This window comes from Xiphophorus maculatus, chromosome 11 (assembly GCF_002775205.1).
Source record: "Xiphophorus maculatus strain JP 163 A chromosome 11, X_maculatus-5.0-male, whole genome shotgun sequence".
Lineage (NCBI taxonomy): Eukaryota > Metazoa > Chordata > Actinopteri > Cyprinodontiformes > Poeciliidae > Xiphophorus > Xiphophorus maculatus.
Window position 1 is genome coordinate 26325893 of NC_036453.1, and position 24186 is coordinate 26350078.

General features: G+C 39.9%; 1 protein-coding gene across 3 annotated transcripts in view; it reads left to right on the forward strand.

Annotated features, from left to right (window-relative positions):
* The window catches only part of vmp1 (vacuole membrane protein 1), a 76684-nt gene extending 53631 nt beyond the window's left edge, over positions 1-23053 (forward strand). For all 3 annotated transcript variants that reach the window (XM_005812324.3, XM_023342150.1, XM_023342151.1), the window contains 2 exons: positions 19137-19239; positions 20438-23053. In XM_005812324.3, the coding sequence (XP_005812381.3) occupies positions 19137-19239; positions 20438-20581 (247 nt within the window). In that variant the 3' untranslated portion in view covers positions 20582-23053. The remainder of the gene's footprint in view (positions 1-19136; positions 19240-20437) is intronic.
* The last annotated feature ends 1133 nt before the right edge of the window (positions 23054-24186 follow it).

Consider the following 24186-nt stretch of genomic DNA (forward strand, 5'->3'; position numbering starts at 1 on the left):
TTTGCCTCTTAGGTGAACTCCCTGACACACCCACACACGCACGCACACACCCACACACACACACACACCCTTCAGAGAACACGGTTCAGAGCTGTAAATTCTGACGGTGTTAGACAAGATTGGACTGAAAAATGATTTAAAACGTTTTTAGCACAAACTGAAAACCTTCTCAACACAGCAAAATTATTTTCTGCACACATTATTATTTTTTTTTAATTCTCATTTTGTGTGTGTGTCCTTGAATAATTTATTGTACTCAGTGACTTTTCCAGGCTCCAGTGAGTTTCGGTCTAAATGAGAATTTTATTGAATTAAACCTTTTAGGTGATTCCCCTCGAACTGAGCGATTTCATTAATTCTAATTCAGTTTCTCACAGTTTGTTTTCTCCTTTTCCTAGACTTACGAGTGTTTGGAATTGCTTTGTTCGATTAGTCTTATATTTCTTTGTGTAAATGTGAACGTGAAAGTTGTGATCAAACTGAACTAAAAATGTGATTCTTCAAAAGTAAAGGTAGATTAGGTGCCCAGAAATTTCAGCGTAGTTTTCTTCCCTTTTTCGCTTGATTGTTGTTGAATGTTGCAAAGCATTATTCCGTTTTCTTTTCACTTTGATTTGTTTTGGCAACACACAATATTTCTAAACAGTTCCTCATGTCGGTAATGTCCGCTGACTTATATTCACAGCCTCATTTTCATCTGTGAAAGTTTTCTGTCTTTCGTAAATACTTTTAAATAGAAGATAACATTTTTATTGTTTTAAATGATGCCACTAAATTTCAGCTTCATTAAAAATGTCCTAAATAGCCTCAAAAACAACAATAAATATATTTATTTTATTCATTGCTTCTTGAGGCACACTTGATTTAAAAAAAAAAATTTTTTTTAGATATGAAGCTTAGCTATATGCTCTCCACTTTTATTGTTCATCTAAAATGTAATGACTCACATTTTCCGCTATGAAACTCTGATTGTTTTGATGTTCAGTCAGAAGGAGATAACACCAAAAAATAAGTCACATACCTTGACAATTACTCAATTAAATAAACTGCTGTGCTTGTTCTTGGGAACTGCTAGTTCTTAGTTCTTCGCAAATACTTTTGAGAAATTTGTGCCTCTCAGGCAGACAGCTCACCGTCCCCTTCGACAGGCAAAGCATTTAAAGCTAAATATGTTAGTGTTTAAGCAGCAGCAGGATGATGATAACGCAAGGACGACTTTGAACTCTTACAGAGACACAATAACTTCCCCCCGCACCCTCCATTTGCCTTTTGGGCTGATTGCTAAAGCTGATATTGAGGTCGGGATGCGGTCTGGTGTCTGATCAGACTTGCTAACATCCTGGGACTAATGTGCAGACGTCTCCTCTTCGAGCGTGTCCAGTCGATGTTTAATTCAGGACGAGATTCTGCAAGCTGTGACTGACCAAAGCTTGTGAAAATGCAAAGAGGCTGAAGCAATGCGTACGCTTCTTGCTTTTGTGATCAAATAATAAAACAATTTCATTGCTGTTTTTGGTCCACAATGTGGATTATTTTTCTTAAAAACAAATCAATTTGCGTGGAAAAATAGAAAGCGGTAATAGCCATGTTGCATGATTGTGCACACCCTCAAAGTATTACTTTGCTAAAATCATCTTTTGGTTTAATTACAGCAATCAGTCTGCTTTCACATGGGTTTTCGACATGTTGCATCTTGACTGGGCAATATTTGCTCACACTACCTTACAAACGTTTTGCAAAGCTATTAGTTTGTGAGGACATCTCTTGTCCACAGCCCTCTCATAACTCTACCAAGTTTGATTAGGTAGGTAAAAATCTTGACTTGAACAACAAAAGTTGTAAAGGATAAATTTATGCACCTAACAAATATTGCTTACAATGTTTAAAGAACATTCTGAAAATCATAAAACTATGTGATCCCCCCACCCCCAAAAAATAGTTGAACTAAAGTCCTCTCAAGCGGAAGAGTGTAAGCCGTGGGCCTGGTAGTTCCTCCTGCACCCAGCTCACTGTTTGAAACTGCAACTCAAAAGTTTAACTTTATTCAAATAAGTTTGTTTTAAGTTTTACATTCAAATATTTGTGAAGAGGATTATGAAACTGATCAATTCAGAAATGGTTCGAAAGACTTTGTGTGCTTTGCTTCAAATGAAATCTCTTTTTATGTTCAGCTTTCTAATTACATTTTTAATGTTTTGGTTTAAAAATGATATCAAAGCTGTTTATAATTACAACCACCTTCGTACAAAAAAACAAACAAAAAAACCCACTTCCATCTCAAGAACTAACTTTTGACATCATTGTTATTAAACAAGACATATATTAGGAGTTGTCTGTCATTCAGGTGCCAATAACATTTCATAATTTAATAATAAAAAGTATTCAACAAACAGATTAAGTAAATATTGAATGGCAAAATAGATATGAAACAAAAGAAATAGGATAAAATTAGGCAATAAAACTTAGATTATTTATAATTTTTAAATAATACCTGATGAAAGATAAAACAGTGTGGGTCAAAAATGTTTAGCTTAAAATGAGGCATCTTGTGCAGGGGGTTGTGACCCCACAGCATGATGTTGCCATCCCCAATGTTTCAACATGTGGATGGTATTCTTTTGTTGATGTTGTTTTGGAACCAAGCTTACTTTTTGGAAACTATTCAGCAGAATAATTTTTTTTTTTTTTTTTACATGCATTTAATGAAAAAGTGAGAACATTTTAGAAGATGCTTCACAATGACGCCAGAAGTCCTTTATGACGACCTCATGTTCAGTTTAGTTCCCTTTTGGCGAAGCTTTTTTTGTTTTTATTGACAAATAAAATCCATTTTCGTCTTCAGCTTTTTTTTTTACCAGACTCTGTATTTTAACCACACACAAAAACAACATGCTTTAGCCAAAGAAAACTAACCACATAGCATGATGCTGCCACTGCAACAATTACGGTTGAGTATGGTACTCCTTTGGGGATGAAGCGTTTTGCTCCTAAATCATCACTGCGAAAGTTCAACTTCAGACTTTTTTGGATTTTCTAATTAAATAACTGAGGACAACCTGAAGGTCTTGTGAAGCTGACCACTCCGAATGCACTTCAGAGAGTTGGCAGTGGCTCACTGCTATGCTTCACGCAGCACAAGAGCAACAGATTTATCTTTTTCTCTCCGTGCCTACTCCTCCCTGCCCTCCTTTCTCTTCTTTCAGCTCAGACTTTGTCAGCCTGAAGTTGATGACAGAAAGCAGGAAAGACTCAAAATCATCCAGCGCGTGCAGGACTGGATCAGGGAGCTTTCCGGTGTTTGGCATGCCGTTTCAGTCCTCTCGTTTGATCTGGAGCGAGACGCTGCGTTGAGGCTGAGCTACTCGCTCGTATTTGTGCCAGTTTTTCCAGCTTTCACTTTGAGAAAAGCTGCAGTGATGGGGGGCCGTCGGATGGAAGTGTTTGGGATTCAGACTTGTTTACATCAACTCACCAACTGTTGGGGGAGAGCTGGAGGCTATGGCTTAAAAATAAAATGAAGTTTTTTGGGTATTTCTTTTTCATAACATAGCCGATTTCCAATTTAAATCGACGTTTTTCTTGCTTTCTTCTCTAAAATAAAAATTACAAATGACAGAAAATATTTTCAATAAGTGGCTCTTATTGCCATCACCTTTCTTTGAGTTGTACGGAGAAGTATTACGGCCTGGTTACGAGAATGTTTATTTCATTCTGAGGATACAGTTGAATCTTAGCAGAATAAAGATGCAATTTTACCAGAAAAAACATCTTAGAATTACAAGAAAACTGTTGTTTTAATGAAAAAAAGCCTTGATGGTTATCTGATGTGACCAGCTCAGTGTGTTTAATCTTTATAGATTCAGTTCTTTGCACAATCATTTCTGAGTCCTTTCACTGATAATTTGATGCTGATGTGTTAAAAAGTGAAATATTTCTATAGCGGTAAGTATTATCTATTAAACGTATATCAAAGTATAACTTCATGAGATTCTCAACATTCCACATTTTTAATTAAAAAATAGGACTTTATTCACTTAGTGAGAAAACACTAACAAACAATCTCAGCCTGTCCCTACTTGGTTGCAAAGTTGACCTTAACCCTTTCATGCATGAATTATGATCCTTTGTGTCAGAATTTTTTTTTCAATTTTTTAAAAATATTTTTCTTAAGGCATAAAAATGGTAGGAAAATTTTTTTGTAAAAATAATTTTTTTTTTATTTTTATGTGATCAATTGTAATTTTGTCCAAATACAAAGTTGTTATTTGAAAAATACATCAGTAGTATTGTTCCTTAGGGGTTATCTGATGTCACAATATTTTTTTTACTTGCAAGAGTCGTCTACAGTAGAAGGAGGGACCGGGTCGGTTCTCATGCTTTTTTGTCTGTCGGCCATATTGTATTTAACAAAAATAATTTCTTGCATTTGCAGCTGATGGCCATTAGTTGATGGGATATTTTATGATGCATTAGTGTCCACTTCAGTGGTCTGTGTGCATTTATAACATAAAAATCCACAGGAAGCACAAGAAAATGGCTTTTAGATAGCTGTCCACTGTAGTGACCACTATGCATGAAAGGGTTAATTCAAAGTCCAAATAAACAGACGCTGAAAAGCACAGTTGTCAAACAAGATGGCCGCCTTGGGCGTTCTGACATCACGCGGAACTATGAAAACCCAAAGAGTGCAAAAATCAGGATTTGTTTTGGAGAATCCTGACTTTCCAAAAAATAAATTTTCAAAAACCAAAAATTTGATTTGTTGATCAAATCAATTTGATCACCCAGTCCTTGAAGGGACTGACTTGAGTTCCTACAAATGTTGCAGAGAGAAGAGAAAAAAATCTAACTGAAATAATATAACTAATCACAATAGTTTCATTTTCTGGCTCATCTTCTCAGTGATCCTCACTTAAATCCATCATATTGATTGAGTCAGCCCATCTCTACATCTTGCATAAAACTTGATAAATCAACTAGGCATGTGTCATGGGAGGGCGTCTCTCTGTCAGATTCTGGTGGCGAATGCAGAAAGAGAGAATCCAAACCTCAAAAGCATAACCAGCATGGACCGATGTGCTGAGCCGGGATGGACCTGTTGCCATGTGAGTGTGTCTCCAAGGCAGGAGGAGTCCGTTACCGGCACACTGGTAATGGACTCGGGTTGCTGCTCCTGCAGCACGAGGCTGTCCGCTTTAGGAGGTCCCAGCAGGCCGCTCTTGTTACTGGGGCGTGAGGAGGTTCGCTAGTGTGAACTATCAAAGCAGAGGTGGGTACCAGTGATGAGCTGCGAATCTTTGCACGGCAGTTCCAAGTCAAGGCCAAATCCACGTCTTTAATTATAAGTTTAAACAAGTTAAAACAAGTTGTCTTTTCAGCCTTTTGGATCCCAAAAGAACTGCTGTGAGTTTCCATCGTCTTTCATTCAGCACCAAAAAAAAAAACTTTACCTGAAACATTGTTTTGTTTTATTAAAACAATCTATAACAAAATGGTAAGACTTTTATTCCCAAGAAGTAACAGCTCAGTGCTTTACTGACGTGGTAGTTTTTAATGCAAATGTTGCTTTTCTGTTACTTCTTTAGTTTCTTTGTTAGAAATCTGTCAGAATTAGAAAATAAATCAATGAAATCTGTCCGTACAACATGTTTCATACGCCGTCACACCTGTGCAAAATAAAAATATCTATAAAAATGCAAAGTTAAGACATCTATGCATTGACAAAAACATCCACACAAAGACTTTAATCTTTAGGAGACATTTAGTTTAGTTCCTAACATCTTAACTGTAACAAGAGCTTTAAAAGTGAGTAATTCTACAACCTGAGGCCTAAACACATAGAAGCTACTTTTTAAAATGTACTTTACTACTTTAATTTTGTTTCTTCCGATTGGAAGGAATAGTAACTATTTGGAGTGACCCAAACAGATTTCTGACTTGAATCTGATGGAGATCCAGTGGAGGGATCTGAAGATTAGGGTGATCCCCTACGAGGCCTTCCGACCTCAAAAAGTTACGACAGAAATTTGGAGGATTTAGATTTCAAATGATCAACCTAATGGTGGGGAAAAAAAGGACACATCTCTTTACATTTAAAAAGAACTGAGTATAAATAGTTTTGAAAAAAAAAAAGAGATTTATCCATGTGAATTTATACATTATCTTTAAACACCATGGGGAAAAATATTTATACACTTTAAGCAAGGTTACATGGTGTTACAACAATCAAACCTTCAGCTTTTTTCTTCCACTTGTATTTTGATGATATGTCTTTGAGGTTGTGAAGCCTCCGTTCCATCACCCTAATCTCAGTGTAAATATCAAAATAAACTTATATAAATAATTTAAATAGCCATACCAAAGCTGAAATCCTGGTCAAAATTTTAAAAAATAGCCACAGAGATTTGCTCACATTGGTGAGATTCTCCATTAGTTTCAACAGAGCCACTCTAGAATGTTTCTTCCAATTTGAAGAAACATTTTGGTAGTTCAATGATTTCTTTCAACCTAAATATCTGTTTATAAAATGCTAAAATTTAAGTAGGTGGAAATTAACGTGCAACAAAAATAAGTCAAATGAAGCTCTTTTATTTGTATGCATTTAGAAATAGAATATTCAGTGTTTCTGATGTCAATAATGAGCTGTAAAGGAATAAAAACAGATCTCATTTTAATCATGAGTGCAGCTCCAGAAGGAACGAGGTCTGCTTCAGTTTGCACTATTTATTCAGAATGTTTTAAATAGAGTTTCCATGTAACATGCGTAAAAATTAGATTTAACACCAGTACATATTATTTCAGAGTTTTTCTTGTGTAAAATGTTTAGATTCTAAAACAGGCTGGACAGCAAAAAGTTTTGCTGCATGAAGCCTTTAACTCACACAGACATGGCGTTATTCAATCAGGCGGCCCAAATGCTGATTTGAAAGTTTTATCTGTTCATTCAGAGGAAAATGTAGCAGACAGACAATCTGTCTAACTTTATAGAGTGGATTCAGGGAATACTTCACCGAGCTTGAAGTAATCCCGTACTTTAAACCACTTCAGCTTTTGAAATCATTGAAAAACTTTTGGAACCTGCCTAATTTGTTACTGAAGCCAATGTTTATGCGCTATGGTTCATCTTAGATGAAGCTAACCAAAGCATGACACCAGACCCGATGACATATGTAGCACGCACATTTACGACTGTAGACAGAACTGAACAATTTAGCTGAAACGCTTCATCGGATTAAACGATTATTGAAATAATCAGCAACTAATTTAGTAATCAGTTAATTGTTAACTGGGTTATACAGACTCTAAAGAAGGCCATTTGCTGAAGGAATAATACACTCAAAGCAGAAAACAAGCCAAAACTCTACAAAATATATACTTTGCATTTAAGATAAAAAAAAATTAAAAAAACTGTTTTGTCTGTGAATATGTTCTACCCAGAACTCCTCAAGTGGCAGTTTTAGCTAAATCTGATTCAATTTCTGTTAAGGAAATTCTCCTATTATTATTCTCCAGTTGTTATTAATACAAAAATGAATCAACAGATTCGTCCTACACTGTTGATGTTAAGTCAAACAGAAAGGCTGCGCTTTCCACAGATGCATCTTTTGCTACAAATTGATCAAGCACACACTAAAGAAATGCGATGTTGTGGCATGTTAGACAATGAAATGCGCATTTTATTATCTATAAAAGGAATTAAATTATTTGTCTATGTATTTCTAATATTGTATGAAAAGGTTTAAATTAAAAATCTGCAAGGTGTGCCATTTTTTTTATCCTATTAATTGATTAATCAATAGAATAATAACTAAAATAATTAGTTGGTGCAGCCCTTCTGAATACATTGCGGTCCGGGGGGATTTTTGAACAGTAAGTTCAAGAATCTTACTGTGTCTAATTTTTTTTAACTGTGCTGAAAAGAAAACGTTGATCGATTATTTGAACCGCCGTCATCCAGTCAGACGATTATCCCCAACAGCACAAGTATTTTTCTGTGCCTGATGCAGATTGACGCAGGAGAAGAAAACCCTTTCTCTCTCTTTTTTTTTGTTGTCTTTTTTTTATGGTGACTGATTCATTTTGAACGGATAATAAAAGCTGAAGACTCAAATCGTCATGCAGCTGCTTCATCTGATCCTGAGGAGCTAAACTAATGTGACGTGCGATGATAGTGAGGTACAGTTGCAGAAAGTGTTTGATGAAAAACATTCTTGTAGGTGATTTCAGTTATTTTTCTTATCTTTAGTGCGCCTTTTGATCAGCAATGGGACATGACCTCATTCTGGTCTTCTCTTGTTTTTAGAAGGGACCCTGCAGACTGTTGGGAGTAGGTGTAGACTCTTTGATTTAGCACATGAACTGAATCATTGCACAGTTTTTATATTGTGTACAATTTAAATGCTGAGGTCAGAGACCAAAGCTCAAGGAAAGTAATGAGTGGCTCATTCAACTTACGTTGCATGTTGCTTTTTTAATGCCTTCAAATACAAAATGATCTGTGCTTCTTAAACCAAGAACTCCTGAAATCTAAATGAAAAGATCCATTAAGATTTGATAAACATTGTAAGCTCTTGCACATACTTTAAGGCTCACTCATTCTCCTTATCTTTTTGTTCTTCTGCAAATAGATAAGAAAAATGATTTTTGTAACAGAAATTGGTATGCTTAGAGGTTAAACCAGTAGAAAGTGACGTGAATCTAAAGAAGAGAATATATTTTGAATCATACAAGCTGCAGAAGAAGTTTGTGGATAATTTTATCTTCTTTTATCTTGCCTCTCATTTCCTGTTTCCTATTATGCTCATGTATAAATGTATAAGTAGAGAACTGAAATTGCAGAGGGTTCATGCAAATCACACTGTTCTGGGTATTCACACTCGTTCTATTATTTGTGTACTGAACTGGTGGTGTGTGAGGGGAGAAAGAAAACGTCTGTTACAGTTTGTTTCCACTGACATATTCACTCATCTTAAACACACACGCGCACACACATACACACACTCCTAGCTCATATAGAAACAAGGTTTGTATAGTTTCAAAGTGAATGTATGGCTGTCTTCACTAGAAGCAACTGGGAGATCTAAAAATCACCTATCATGAAGGGATTTTTTTTTGTGGCTTTCTCTCCTTCCCCCCATTTACCTGGGGCAATTAGTTGTCTTAATCAGCCAAAAACATATAACTGAAAAATGTATGTATACATTTACGCTCCTGTTTTCATGAGTAAAGTCTTCCTGCTCGTTAAATCTGCAGAAATGGAGAAATTATGTCACTGAAAAGCGCTCTGACAAAGATGGCATTGATCAGTCCTTCCACTGCTAACCAAAACACCTCCAATAAGGTGATGAACATGACAGCCGCAGCGTTAGAAAGCCTCGGCGGCCTGCAACACACTCCGTTATGTCGTCATTACGTTTAATGCAGGGATCAGCAGGGGTGTCCGTTTTCCCGTCATATCCACTTCAGCTTCTGATTAGACGACGTCTGTCCTGCTAAATGAAATTCGCTCAGATCCACAAATGTTACATGACATTTTCAACAACAAAAACAAAAAAAACTTACAATTGCTTATAAATATCTTCTGTTGGAAATTTGTCATTTTTAAAGAGCCACCACTTTCCTTCTTTCAGGTTTTAAAATAATACTTTATTTTGGTGGAAGCTTTGGCAAAAAGAAAGAATGTTTCTTCTGTGGTTTATTGACGTTTATCAAAAAAATTCTGTGACAAAATACTAAAAGAAGGACATGGTTTCTAATCTAATCACTGATAAAAAGAAGACCAGAACATTTCAAAGTTATTAAGAGCCATAGTGGAAAGTTCAAAGAATCACTGGCGACTCTGGAACCACAGGCTGCAGACCCCTGCCTTAGACCTTTGAGTCTCTGACACAGAGGAGCAGTGGGAGGTTTACCTGCGGGCCGAAAGGTCGAACGGAAGCCATTAAAGACGATATTGCATGGGATATATTTCCCATAATAAGAACTTGACTGAGTGACAAACTGTTTATATCTGCTGCGAGGTACCACAATATTTTTTGTAAGTGTGCTGAAAAAATAAAACGGTAATTGTGCTTTGTGTGCATTTGGAGTGTTGGAATCACAGGAAGCACAAGAATCACGAAGGGCAGCTGGAATTAGTGAACAACATCAGGGACGAGACACGTTTGGTTGTTCTGGTTGTGATCTGATATTTTTATGAAGCTGTACAAAGTGCAGGCAAACATCTTTGAAGAGAAAATTTTATTCAAAACATAAAAGAGGAAAAAAATACAATTAACAGATATAAGTCTGATTGGGCCTAATGTAATGTCACTAGTGGAACTTGTGCAGGGAGTTTTGTTTTTCGGGAAGTACATTTTATCTTTATCAAAAACTTGTTATAGCAAAAAAAAACAAAAAAACATGACAAATAATCAAAAATCTTGGTTCCTAGATGGCTAACATTTTATGATGAGGGTCACTTTTATATAGTTAATTGTTCAAGCATTCAGATGTTATTCTGTGATCCGGAGGGGTCAGACACTCTTAGGGATTTTTAAGTGAGAACGACTAGAAGGAGTTTTCCATTTTGACAAATGTGTCAAACTGATGTCCAAGCATGCCTGGAGTACAATTAAATTAAAGCTTAGAATTTGGTGTGATTTTCATTTTTACGGTTAGTTGTAGCAAACAGTAAGTAAGAAAGAATCAAATGCTCTGAGGGGGTTGGTTGTCCCGGTTATCAATATGATTTAATTCAAGAACATTTTAAAATATATTTTTCAATCGGATACAAACCTTATAAAGTGCACTTCATATTTAAATTATGCAATACATTATGCAAGCAGCAATAATTTGTGCAAAAAAATGTGAATTATTGTGTTTGAACATTTGTGACCAGTAGCTAGAGTCAGTGACACAAAAAATGAGTTAAGAAATCTGCCACATGGCTTTAGCCGCTAGCTGAAAAGCAAGTTTAGGTCAAAGCTATTTGGCTTTTTAGTTTTAACGGTTTGTGATCTTTTAATAAAAAAATCAGCCTGAAAATGATGCACTATAATCTCAGAATTGCACTGCAATATGTGGTGTGTCAGTAAAAACCTGGTGGACGTTAGATTGGAGGAATTGTAATGGTAGTTCATGGAGTTTTTGCAGAAAAATTCTGTATTTAATTTATGTATTTATTTTTGTAACATGGCTTCATTTTCATTTCCTCAGTTAGAACTAAAATTGTTACATTATATTATATATTTTACAGATATAAGTAACTTGAAGGAGTGAAATTGAATTAGTGGCTACTTCACTGCACGCCTTTTTGAACATATTAAAGGAATTAAATATATAAATCTGTCGTCCCTGAATTAGGTTGTGCTACTTAATGAAACATATAAATTTTGCTATTATGTGACCAGACAACTTTTAAATAAACGTAAATGTACAATTATTATGGGTGTAATAATTAATATGTTGTTTCAGGAGGAATAAGAGGAATCCGTATACATTATAAATGAAAGCATCTGGCTCTTGTTAAACATTCATGTTATTTTTCTGAGTAATTGCAATATTGTGAATTTGCAGTATTTTGACTCAATATTATTCTACGCTGAGAATCTCATAATGATCCATACCTACCCTTGTATCTCTCTTTTTTGGACACACAAGCTGCTCCCTCAACAGATTATTCCTGCGAACGTTCAGGCCAAGTTTCCAGCAAATGATGAGCGGATGACAAATGACCTACATGTCGTTTTTAGATAACAGTGTGACACTGATTCCTTTTTAGAACGGCTAATTTGTCAGGGGGAACACAATGTGACCTCAGACTCTTAATCAGCAGAGTCCAACAGAAAGACCCAAGATCCTCCGTAACGTCTCACCAGTCGCCATGATGTTGTGTGTGGGCGTGTGTGTTTGTGTGTGTTTTGGAGGCGAGTCACCCCAGACACGACCTGACTCAGAAGGCAGCTGGGCAGACATCCGGGCCCCGCTCGCTCCCAGCTTTGTATCAGTCACACCTCGGTGAAAACAGGCTTATTGTTCCCCATCAGCATCTTTTCCTCGGAAGAAGCAAGTCACTCAGAGGGAGCAGTGTTAAGTGCATGAGCTGCATTGTTAAGACGTAGGGAGGGAAGGACTCGGCTCCAGTCTGAAAGCTGAGACATCTTCCTCTCACAGTAATGTTATGGTCCAGATACAGTAAGAGGAGGCGTGGTCCTGTTTCTGAATATTTAACCGTATTTTTCAGATACAATCTTGTTTAAATCTTGCTGCCGTTTTCATCTATTTCATCTCAATGCACACCAACATGCAGACACCAAGTACTTTCACTTTGCTTTTCCTTGCTGACTTTCTAACCACAACGTCTGCGGCACGTAAACTCAGACTGCAGCTTCACTGTACGTTGAGCAGATGCGAAAGGAAATCAGCAGATGCTTGTGTTCCCATATTTCAACTGGGTTTTGGTTGTGTCTCGCTCCAACCGTCTTTACAAAATAATGGGTGCCTGATCTTGTTACCCATCTGTTGGCTCTGTTGTCGTCTGCTGAAGCTCTGACGTATGAAGCAGCAGGAGCAGTGGTGACAGCAGAAGATATGGAGCATGTTGTGGCTGTTGCCAGGTACATTGTACTGTAACCCATGTGGTTATGTGAGCAGCATACAACAGTGTATGTGACATGCCTCATAGGCACAATACAGAGCCGCAGCGTACTGTATACCGAAGCAGCTCCACAGTTTCACGTTTGTGCTCATTGCAACAAAATATTCACACCTTCTACACAAAATCTGTAACAAGACTTGAAAAATCCTGTTCACAGATGCTCTCCAGCCAATCTGACTTGTGTTTGAGCTATTTTGCAAAGAGGAGTTTTTAGTTTTAGCTGACACAAAGGCAAGCCACACTTTTGAGATTTTAATTTTCAACAAAAAAAACAGAACACCATCTTTTCTGTTCTACTTCATATCAGGGCTGTGCAACCTTTGTAATCTAAAGAGCCATTTTGCCTTCAGTCCAGCGAAAGAAAACTGGTTACATGATCTTTTGAAAAAAATACTTTTTTGGATAAATTTCTACTATAGAAAGTGTCTTTTTGTGTTTAAAGAACCATCATTTTATTTCTATTTTTAGGTTTTAAATCAAAGAAAGATGCCAAATTTTTTGAAGTAAAGTGGGTGGAAACACTTTCTTTCTTTGGGATTTGGAGAAATTATTTATGTACTAATACTAAGTCTCTGTGTATCTCTGTGCGCTGTGAGCGCTTGCCCTATAAAGCTGATTGTGAAAAAGCAGCTTCCAACCTAATGACAAAAAAAAAGACCTGAAAAATATTACTGATTTGTTGGAGTCCTTTCTTTGTGTATATTTAATCCAATTATTCCATCAAAAAATGTGAAAAGCAACTAAAACCGGAATTTTTATTATATATATATATAAAATACATTAGTTGGTTCTTTATTACATTTGCCAAAGTTATTAGGAGCCATCGTGGAAAGTCCAAAGAGCCTCTTCCGAACCTGGAACCACAAGTAAGACCCCTGGTCTATATAAAAAAGATCCCAAATAAATTTCACTGACGTTTCTGGTTATAACATGAGAAAAGGTAAACGATTTAAGCATTTTAAATTGTTTTCCAAGGTGTTATACTTTAGAGTAGTTTTTGATTTATTCCTCAATCCACACTGTGATGTTGTGGCTTAGTTACATAGGACTAATAATGTGTAAATACAACCTAAAATACAGTAAATGTCACACATAGGTAATAACACAACCTCCATACAGCAAGCGTCCCTTCTAATATAACTTTAGGAAAATCAGATGTGCCTTATATGTCATCATCTGCCCTCTCTTCTATTTCTGACCTGCCTGTTACTGCCGTTCTCTTGTCTGGATTTGTCTCCAGTCACCTCTGAGTCACTGAAGAAACACTTTTCCACCAGCTGAAGGGTCCAGGTGTGGTCGCCCTGTGACCCACCTCCACGCCCCGGACAGCAGGCTCTGTGTGGGCATGCTGGGGCAGGAAGATGGGGTTAAAGGTGATTTTAGTGTGGCTGTGTTTCTGGGTACCCCAAGAGGATGTGTCCATATGTGTGTGTGTGTGTGTGTGAGTGTTGGCTGACACAGATGGCTCTGAAGTGAGGATGTGATAAACACCCTGGGCAGGGGGATCTCCGTCCAGGAGTGGGCTCCATGTTTTAGCGGTGAAGTCACTGGGAAAAAAGCCTGGTCAGACTGGAGGAGGAACAAACACACTCAAACACGCAGACAGATATTACCTGCAAACATTTGTCACGCGAGTCACAATTTTCCTCCCTCGTTTGCCGAATGACCCGCTCCTCAGTTTTCCATCTTCTGATCAGATTTGCAGGTTTACTCCCCACAACCGGCTCGTAAAGAGACGCTCGGAGCGTTTTGTTTAGTGCACAGAGACGGTGAGGAGGTCAGAGTTTCTGTACCACCGCCTCACCACCCTGTGTGTGTGTTCTTCTTGCAGCGCTGCTGCTGTTATGTTAGGTGTGAACTATGGCCCTGTGGAGCATTGGGTAACAGTAGTGATTGCCTAACCCTGTTGTTGTGATGATGTCGTAACCCGTTGGACCTGGCCAGCGTTTGGCTGTCATGGGAGCCGTTGTTCTCCATCTTCCTCTGCCCGGGACGTCAGGGCATGCATGACTGTGTGTGTGGGGGTGCGCGCGTGTGTGTGCGTGCGTAAGCCCGCGTGTGTCGTCCTGTGACTGTGCCTGTGTGTGTGTGTGTGTGTGTGTGTCGGGATTTCATGAACATGAGGAACAAGAAACCGGGAATCCTAAAGGTGGCACACAGACATGTCAAAGGTCACGTCTGACTCGAAGCCTTTGGAATTTAGCGTTCACAGGACGAACACAGGACATCCAGACATGCTCCATTCTCCATGAACAGAAGCAGGAAATGATAGTTCATTAAAAAAAAAGTAGAAAAAAAAAGAAACGAGATGGCTGAAATGCTGCTCACAAATTAACCCTTCAGAACAATAATCAGGAAGCAGACAGCTGGGGGATTTTCCCTCCTTTCTTTACTTACTTAACGTGAGTTTTTTTTCCCACCACATCCTTCCAGATTATTGAACACATATTTCAGAAAATGTCAACAGAGATTTAATTTTATAATTTATAAGTGTGCTCCACAGAACTCAATCTACCACATGTTTTTATCAGAAACCTGAAGAAATGCATGTGATTGGGTTTGTTGCTTGATTTCCTCCATGTGCTTCATAATTTGATCCAGTTGATTACTTCTTTTCCTTTTTATTTTTAAAACTTTTTTTTTTTTTTTGCTGGAGTTTTTACGCTTTAACAGCTATGCAAATCATGTGTGTGGGTGTATGTGCACAAGGATTTAAACGTGGTGCAGTATTTTTACTTCTGTGACAGAACTGTCACATTTCACAGAATACACTGATTCCATCTGACAAACAATTTAATAATTGTCGCTTTGGGATGTGCTGCAGAGATGTACTGTGTGAGCACACAGACAGGTTGGGAGGGAAAGCAGAAAAAGGGATTGTGTTGGTGGTACTATAGGAAGATGGCAGGGCTTTGGTTTCTCCTGGATCTCCGGATGAGATCAGTTCATGTTCAAAAAGTGTTGATCAAATAGAGCAGGGATATTCTGACTGCACTCTCAAATGAGGCGGTATTACCTTGTTTAGAGGAAAGCAAAGAAAGAAAATAGGGTGTGAATGGACCGTAAGTGACGCACGTTCTGGTTCCCTTTAAATTTCTGTGGTTAAATACATTAAAATCTAATCCTACACTTAAAAAAAAATCTATGTTTGCATCTATGTATGAAAAGAAACAACAACAAAGGCATTAAGTTTGAGTATCTGATTTATTTCATTATGTCACCTTTCAGTTTGCAAAGAAATGTATTCAAATCCCTCTGATGAAAGAATTTTATGTACAAAATCAGCTTCAGGCAGAAAAAAACATAAATTACTTTTTACAATAAATGATATATTTTTTTTATTTTTAGCAGTAACTCTTCAAACAACTTTTGGCTTTTTGCAAAAATTAATTATAAAAAAAAAATACAATGTGATTTTGTGACATGTATGAAAAATGTAAAATTTAAAATAGACTTTACACACACACACACACACACGCCCACACAGATATATATATATATATTTTTCTGGGTAGTTAAAATAATTTAACTTGTTATATATTTCAGAGGATCTAAATGTGGGAAGTGTTGCAGTTTTTCAATAAAACATTTACAGCCTCTTTAAATTTTCCTTGCTTTTATTATTTCTGCTTTTCTTCATTCCTTATCTGCAGCATTCTGAAGCGAGTAACAAACACACACACACACACACACACACTCCAAATTATTTTAGTTTATTATTCTTATGTTGTTTGTGATTGATAAAAAAATGTCAATAATTTTTATATTGTCGCAAGCACTCAAAGGATTATCATGTGCACCAAACACCAACATGCATCATTTATTTGTGTTGTTATTAATATATTTCACAAAATCACAAAATAGTCAACTTAGTTTGTCGGTGACGGACCCAAAAGTGGGGCACAACTTTATGGCACATGCTGAACAATTTTGTCCCACCTTATTAAATACACTTGTTATGGGTGTGATCTTTATTTTCAGTCGGAAAACTTTGAATTTCATAGCATTTACAGCAAGTCTGAAATTAAAAGAATACTAAAAGCATCACATTTTACTCAACACAGAATTGAAACACAGTTTCAGTTCTAATGGAGGATTTATAGTTTTTCAGAAATTTTCACCATGATTTTCCTTATTCCTCTTTTTACCTATGCAGAGTTTCCTCTACTCAAATCAGTTGATAAGTTGTACTGATTTGGTTTCTGCTTGACACATAAGACATTTTGTTGCTGTTTTACATTTTTAAATAAACATGGCTCTACTCTTCCTCCTCCCAAAAAAATCTCCTGGAAATAATTATTGTTACATTTTCCAACAGTTTACTGAACAAGAAAAAAAAAAAAAAAACTGTGTTTACAGTTTTTGCTCTGTACTTAAAAAGAAACAGTGTTTTAATCCCATCTAACAGAAGAATAACTTCGTCTTGGACCATTAAGATCTCCTTCGCCACAGAAAGATGTTCGGCACATGTACTCACAGATAAATTCTCAACACACCTACAAGAGGAATTCCTGAATCCAGCATTATCCACGAACCCTGTCAGGAGAAAAATAAATGTATATTCCCAAAAATAGAAAAATGACCAGACATAGAAAGCAGAGAGCCGTGGACTGTGTGGTTGTGTTTTCTGCAGCAGACTGTAAGCTTTGAGCTTCTTTGTTGGTGGATTTGCTCTGTTCGTGACTCAGTGTTGCTCATCGTGTAGGAGATGATTCGCCCGCCATTTCTGAAAACTCTTCTTCTCTCTTTGTTCTTACCTCTGTACTTTTACACGCCGAATGAATGTATATCTTCAGAAACTTTCCATCTAGTCACACTGATATTAGGGTTTTCTTCAGATCCAAATTCTTTATTTTAAAGTTATGCGTGTACGTGTTGGGAATTTGCTCAAATTGGGGGGGATGGGAATTTGAAGGCTAGTTTTTCCCTCCAAAAAAAACAAACTTTCTTTTTTTTTTTTTTTTTTGCCATGAGGTTCTTAACATAAAATACACCAGAGTCCAATCCAATGAGTTCTGTTTCATGTTCCTCTACAAGTCGGATGTGAACTACCTGTAATAAAGTTAATCATTAAGGGAACTCCTCGTCGTAAACACATTCATTTAACACAAAGTGTTTCTTTTCTCACCGTAAGATAGGTGTGTGTACACGTGTGCGTGTGCGTGTGTGTGTGTGTGTGTGTGTGTGTGGGATGGGGAGGAACGGAAATGACTTGCCTCCTTGAGAGAAAGTTATCAGCTATAAACCCAACCGTATGTGACACGGCTGCCCACGCAAAGCGCTGCCCTAAAATCTTTGATGTGCCTCGGAGCTTTGATGGTGGCTGCCCCATGCGAACAGAACAAAAAAAAAAAAAAAAGATGCATACGTGGAAAAGGAGGAATGCATTGGTCTGAAACCTCAGGGGTGGGGGGGGGGGCGAGTGTTGCATCCATAAAAGAAAATTAGTGGAGGTCTTTAGTGTGTATTTGTTTAGAGATTAATCACTAACTCCGACTCAGGGATGGGCCACTGATTCGCTATTCTAGGCCATTCTCTGCAGTCTCACTTTTTTTTTTTTTTTTTTTTCTTAAGCGTGTGTAAGAGGGCAAGGAAAGGGGGTGGTGGGGTAGAGGGAGGGGGCCGAAGTAGAATGCTTGTAGTCGATGACTACATTTTGTAAAGGGTTTCCTAATATGGGCTGTCTTACAGCAGCGGCCCTCCCCCAGTGGGCCGGCCCCCCCGGGTCTCAGCCAGTGGCGGCGCGGCTCGGGTACGACTCACTTCCTCATTAATTGGCTGAAACCAGTTCTTACAGGAACCGCCTATGATAAATGGGAGAGTTCTGAGAAGTCATTCATTTCTCCTCGCTGCAGCGGCAGAGGAGGCACTGCAGGGGAGGTGAACGAGTTCACCGATGTGAGCGAGTGAGGGAGAGCTTAGAGCGGGAGAGTAAGCCGAGTGTGTGTGTGTGTGTGTGTGTGTGTGTAGAGGCGAGCTGAGCAGGAAAATGTGACTGACTACTGGTGCCGCAGCTGCCGCATGAGGACCATGAGGCCAACTTTTATTTTTACCCGCTTTTTTTGTCAGGTTTCTGGTTTGTTTTTGAGTGTTATTGCCGTCTGAAGTTTTGTTCTTTTTTTTTGTAAATCTGTGAGTGAGTGTTTTATGGTGTGTGTGTGTGTGTGCGGGGAGGATGAGCGGTGACGGGGGTTGCACTCGTTGCTCTCTCCCCCGTCTTTCTCTCTCCTCGGAGAGAGGAAGCGGGGCCGGCTCTGTACAGTACCGGAGACAGGACGGCATGCCTCCCTTTGTTGCTGCCCTTGGGCTGGTGAGTAACAATGATGTGACGTGATTTGTGCTCCCCCTCCCACCCACCGCCTCCCCTCCATCACCCCACCGCCACCATCCTCCCCTTCTCTGTCTCTTTGCCCACCCACCCCTCTACCTCTTCCCTCTCTTTCTGTTTCTCCTCTACCTCCACCCAACCCTCTCATCCTCCTCTTGTCGGTGGAAACAGCGCTGTTCCTCTGCTGGGTGCGGCACTGCAGAAGCCCTTCAGGGAGTACTTGGAGGCCCAGAAGGCCAAGCTGCACCATGTCACCGGAGAGGGGACCCCAGCTGTAAGTATAGGGGCCTCGGGCCCCATGCTAATCTCACTTTCTACTCATCCACAAGTGCGTTCGGAGAGAAAAGAAAGCTCAACCCCATTATTTACATAACTGCCCTATTTTCAGCCTTGAACACACTTTGTTTAATTTTGTTAGTTACTAGATGTATCGTAATTAAAAAATAATAAATAGAAAACACACCCAGGGAGGGAACTTTTTTAGATTTTGTTGCTTTCCGTTGAACCTGTTAGTGATCCAGTAAATTACAGAGGCGTGTTCGGGTCCCAGAATGACAGAGTGGGTATCGCGCTGCCTCGGGCGGGCGGGTGGGGGGGGGACGGAAGGAGGAGAGGGGTGGCGGGGGCATTAGGGGGTAGCGTGGGGTCCCGCTTCACCCGAACTGTACTACTGTAGCGCGGGGCGTGCTGACTCATGCTCCGTCTTACCAATAGGGAAGAGTGTGTGCGAGTGTAGTCACTCCCCTATGTGTCACACACACACACACACTTGCACTCGGTGCCCCGCCTGAACCCAGCACTAACTGTAGACTGAGCCACCCCGGACCCCCCCACAACACCCCGACCCTGGTGACAATCCATCAAACTCTCCCCCCCCCACCTTGTCTAGAACAAAAAGAGCCAGTTGTAGCTGAAGCCTATTTCTTTTTTTAAAGCTGTTTTCCCTCTTTTTGGTCCCCACCCCCTCCCCCTCTCGCTTGTATACTTAGTGATTCATTGAGAACGATTTTTTTTTCTTTTTTTTTTTTTTTTAAGTGCGTACGAGGAAGGAGAAGGAATAAAGAGGGTAGACTTTGAGTTGCACAAGGACAGATTAAGGCATTTTCTAGAACAATGTTCCTTTTTTCTTGTAACCCGAGCCTCCAGCAGTTACGGGGGAGAGAAGCGAGGCAATTTAACTCGGTGGAGGCAGGCTGCAGGCTGGGGTCACCGGGGGCGTTACAGGAGGGAGGACGGCGGGGGCTGCCGCGTGTTTTATTACCCCTGATCTCTATCTGTCCTGCACATGGAGCTGGATCCCCACCTAGCCTACAGCATCAGGAGCGGAGCGGAGGGGAAGAGCGGAGTGGAGGGGGGGGGGGTGCTGCTGCTGCTGCATGTGGTGATGTTGGTGGGGGGGAGAAAGGGGTGGCCCTCCTTTTTACTGACCGAGCTCTTCTCCGCTCTCTCTCTTTCTCTGTGGCTCCTGGCAGGAGGAGAACTGGCTCTCGTGGCTCTTCGAGAAGGTTGTGGTCATCATGGTATGCTTCTTTGTCTGCTCCATTGTCAACTCCATGGCGCAGAGCTACGCCAAGCGCAAGCGGCACGACAAGTCCTCGGAGAGCAAGACGGAGTGAGGACCAGTCGGAGGCAAACGGGGGGGGGGGAAGATTGCGTTGGACCACCAACCTCCAAACCCTCCTTCCTTCATATCTACTCTCCCTTTTGGCTGATACCCGGTCATTATCCCAGGCAACAATCAAAGAAAAAAAAGTCCGACCCATCTGGTTTCTCTCTTGCTTCTGTAACAACATATTTATCTTGAACTTGGACTTCCATCCGCTAGTTTATGAAAGCTTTGCAATTTGGTAGCTATTTTGTGATTTATGTATCTTTTCCCCTCAAAGGTAGGTGATTGCTTGGGATTTGCGTGACTCTATGTAGGCATCCATGCTTTTAAGTATTACTAAGTCTTCCCAAGTTTATCCCAACGGTAGAATTGTTTTAAATACTAACCGTGTTTGCTGTTTAGTAGTTACAATACTCTTTCAGCTTTGTAAGTTGTTCTGCTTTGGCTGAGTAGATAAGAAACGTAGTGAATGAGGTTTTCTTTAGAACTGCATCATTTCCACTTCTTGTCTTGCAGCTGTGGAGATGTCAGTGAATATTTTAGGCTACACATGGTGAGATAGGTGACTTCTTCTGTTGTGTGGGCTGTAGTACTTCTAGATAAGTAATGATAAATCAGTCCTGAATCACCCCCTGCTGGTCTCTTTGTCTGCCCTCATTGTTCTGCTTCCAGGAAGAGAGCGCATGAGTCAGCCCGGGGGGCTACTTTACCAGATGCAGCCGTGTATCTATATTCAGTTAGATCTACAACTGACTGAGCGTGTCTGTGCGTCACATGAAGATAGCGGTTTGCTTTATTTCGTGGATTAAAGCCGCTCATGCAGGCTACTACCTGACGTGCTAGCTCAGAGCCGTTCTGAGAAATCTTCTCTTTTTTTTTGTCTCCTCTTGTCCTTTGGAGCTTTTTGTTCGAAAAGGAGGACACCTGGCTTTTCTTTCTTTGTCGGACTACGTCAGCTGGCTCGACTATTACCCCACTGCCTTTTTTTCTGTTTCTTATTTTCTTTCTTTTTTTTTTTTTCTTTCATTATTTTAATCGCCAATGAAATGTGGCGTTTTCCTCTCCCTCTCTCTCTGTGCTACGCTGGACTGAGAGCAGCGGGGACGCTAGCGCAGCAGCACAAGCAGCGGGAAGGAGGGAGGGAGGAGGAGGAGGAGAGAGAGAGAAAAAAGCCCTCCAGCTCACAGTGAAAAGCGTCTGTGCCGTTACCTCAGCTGAACCCTCGAATGAACTCGTTGCACTCCCCTCAGTCACGGAGCCAGGAGACGAATCACTCGAGTAGATTCAAAACAGAGGGGTACTGTTGGGTGAGCTGAACCCTGTGCTCCGCACCGGCTCTAGTCGAGAACATTCACATGTCCTCCTCTTTCTTTTTTTCCTCTTTCCTCCCGTCACGGTAAGTAGGATTAGGAATCTCTCTCTTTCTCTCTTTTTAAAAATTCATTGTTCTGTGTGTGTCCATGCATACGTCTTCAGGCATGTCCGTCACTCTCTCGGCCTGTCAGATAGCTTATCAGACTGGTGTTGGCTGTTAAGATTGCAAGGCGACAACAGTCTGTAGGCTGTCTGACATTTCGGGCTCTTTCATCTGACCAGCATCCTGTCGTGTCCTCCTCCTCCTCCCTCCTCGTCCTCGTTGGTATATCATTGTTTCAGTTAGCATCAGTTCCCATTCAGAGGTGTGTGCCCCGCGATGTCACTTCCCTTTTCTCCCAACCGCTTGCGAAACGTCGGAGTTGTGGCTCTATTGTTTATTTCCTCCACGCTGACGTCCGTGAGGGTTTTTATGTGGCTTTATGTGAGGAACTGTGTTTGAGAATGCAGATGCTGGTGTGTTTGCGTGCGTGTGTGTGAGCTGACTCTGTCTTTTTTTTGAAATTTCCAGAGAATCCAGACAGTACACACCTCATTGCAAAACATCACATTGTGACACCCAGCCTTAGGTATAGTACACGCAGTGCTCAACCGGCCTCCTCCTTCCCCTTTTTTTTTTTTTTTAACACTTCCCTCTTCTGTTGCAATGAAAACTTTCTTCTGTTGCTCAATCCTCATTTTTGTACGAGGTAGCACTTTATTGGAACAACCCTGTTGATTTTTTTTCTTTTTTACCCACAGGTAGGTAAATATACAAATCTGAAATTAGTCTGACCTCGTCCCTCCCCTCCCCCATTTCTGACCAAACAAATTGAACTTTCTTTAGGTTGTAAAAGTAAAATCACTGAGTTAAGCTGGAATGCCTTGCTGTCATAAGGAATGTTTTGCTTGGCCCGTTTCAGGATGTCCTGTTCCAAGAGGGAGCCCCTTTTGGCACAGCTAACCTGAATGTGTTTGTATAGAAACTCAGTTCATATGTTCCAGGGTGAGTTCCTGTTTATGACGAATGTCTGTAAAAAAAAAAATAATAATAATAATTTAAACTTGTGTGTATTATGTTTTGCTGTTGTTTTTATCTTTAATAAAGCTGAAATAAAAAAAAAGAGAGAAAAGAAGAGTGGTGTTGTGTTTCTTATGTGATGAGTCTTGACAACACTGCCGGGTCCACGCTGACCCTGGAGCCTCTGAAGAATCTCACATGTCAGCCAAGAAAGAGGGATAGGGAGGATAGTGAGTCCCTCACAACTCCAGTTTCCACATCTAGTGTTTCACATCCAAACGGTTATCACGTTACTGATTTGCGCCTGCCGCGCTGACATCATCTCCATTTCAGAATCCAAGCCAGAGCTTAGCTGTTAGTTCTGAATTATGGCAGCACTGCATTTATTTCATATGTTAAGAAAAAGAAAATCTGTCAAATTTTGCACTATTTTCTGTTATGTAGCAGGAAAAATTCAGGTTCAATCAAATATTTTGAAATATTCCTTATTATCTGACAATGGGGTAAATTAGGAAATGAATCAAAACCTTTCACACAAAATACTATTTTAAAAACTTTGATAAAAATCTGTACCAATATATGTACAATATATTTCTAAACACCCATAAAACAATTAGAGAAGTTCTACGTGTAAAACTGGAAGTCTCTTCTCAGGTAATCCCATTTGCATGAGGGAAACTTCCTAATCTGGATGGTACATGCCGCGGCTACGCCTGACTTCAGACCAGACTTGTTTAGGAACCGCGCAGCATCACCCTGTATCCTGCGGTCCAATGTGTGGAACCTGTTCTGGGGTCGATCTGTGGTGTTCCGAGATCGACCGCTCCTAGAGCACCGGGAAGATGGATCGGTCCCCACCCTCCCAACCCCTCCCTGCCCCTGGGGGCTCCGGTTGGAGCTCCCCCCTCCCTCCAGCGTTCAGATCATACCTGTTCAAACAGGCAGCTGGACTGAGATTCTAATAATGTAATAACGACCCCTTCCTCCAGAATCACCGTTTCCCACTTCCTCCTCCTCCTCCCCGTCAGCAGGTTAACCACCAGGGGATGCTGAAATATCACTGACTTCATCCACCGCCCACCCACGAGCCCACTCTGCATTTGGTTATCCACTTAGTTCCTTTCACACTCTGTCTCATTAAATTATGCTGACCGGGTGGATTTCTGTCTTCTTTTTTTTTTTTAATAAAAAAAAATCACATTAAGCTTCTTTGTTTTTGTGAGTAGCAGTGAGATGCT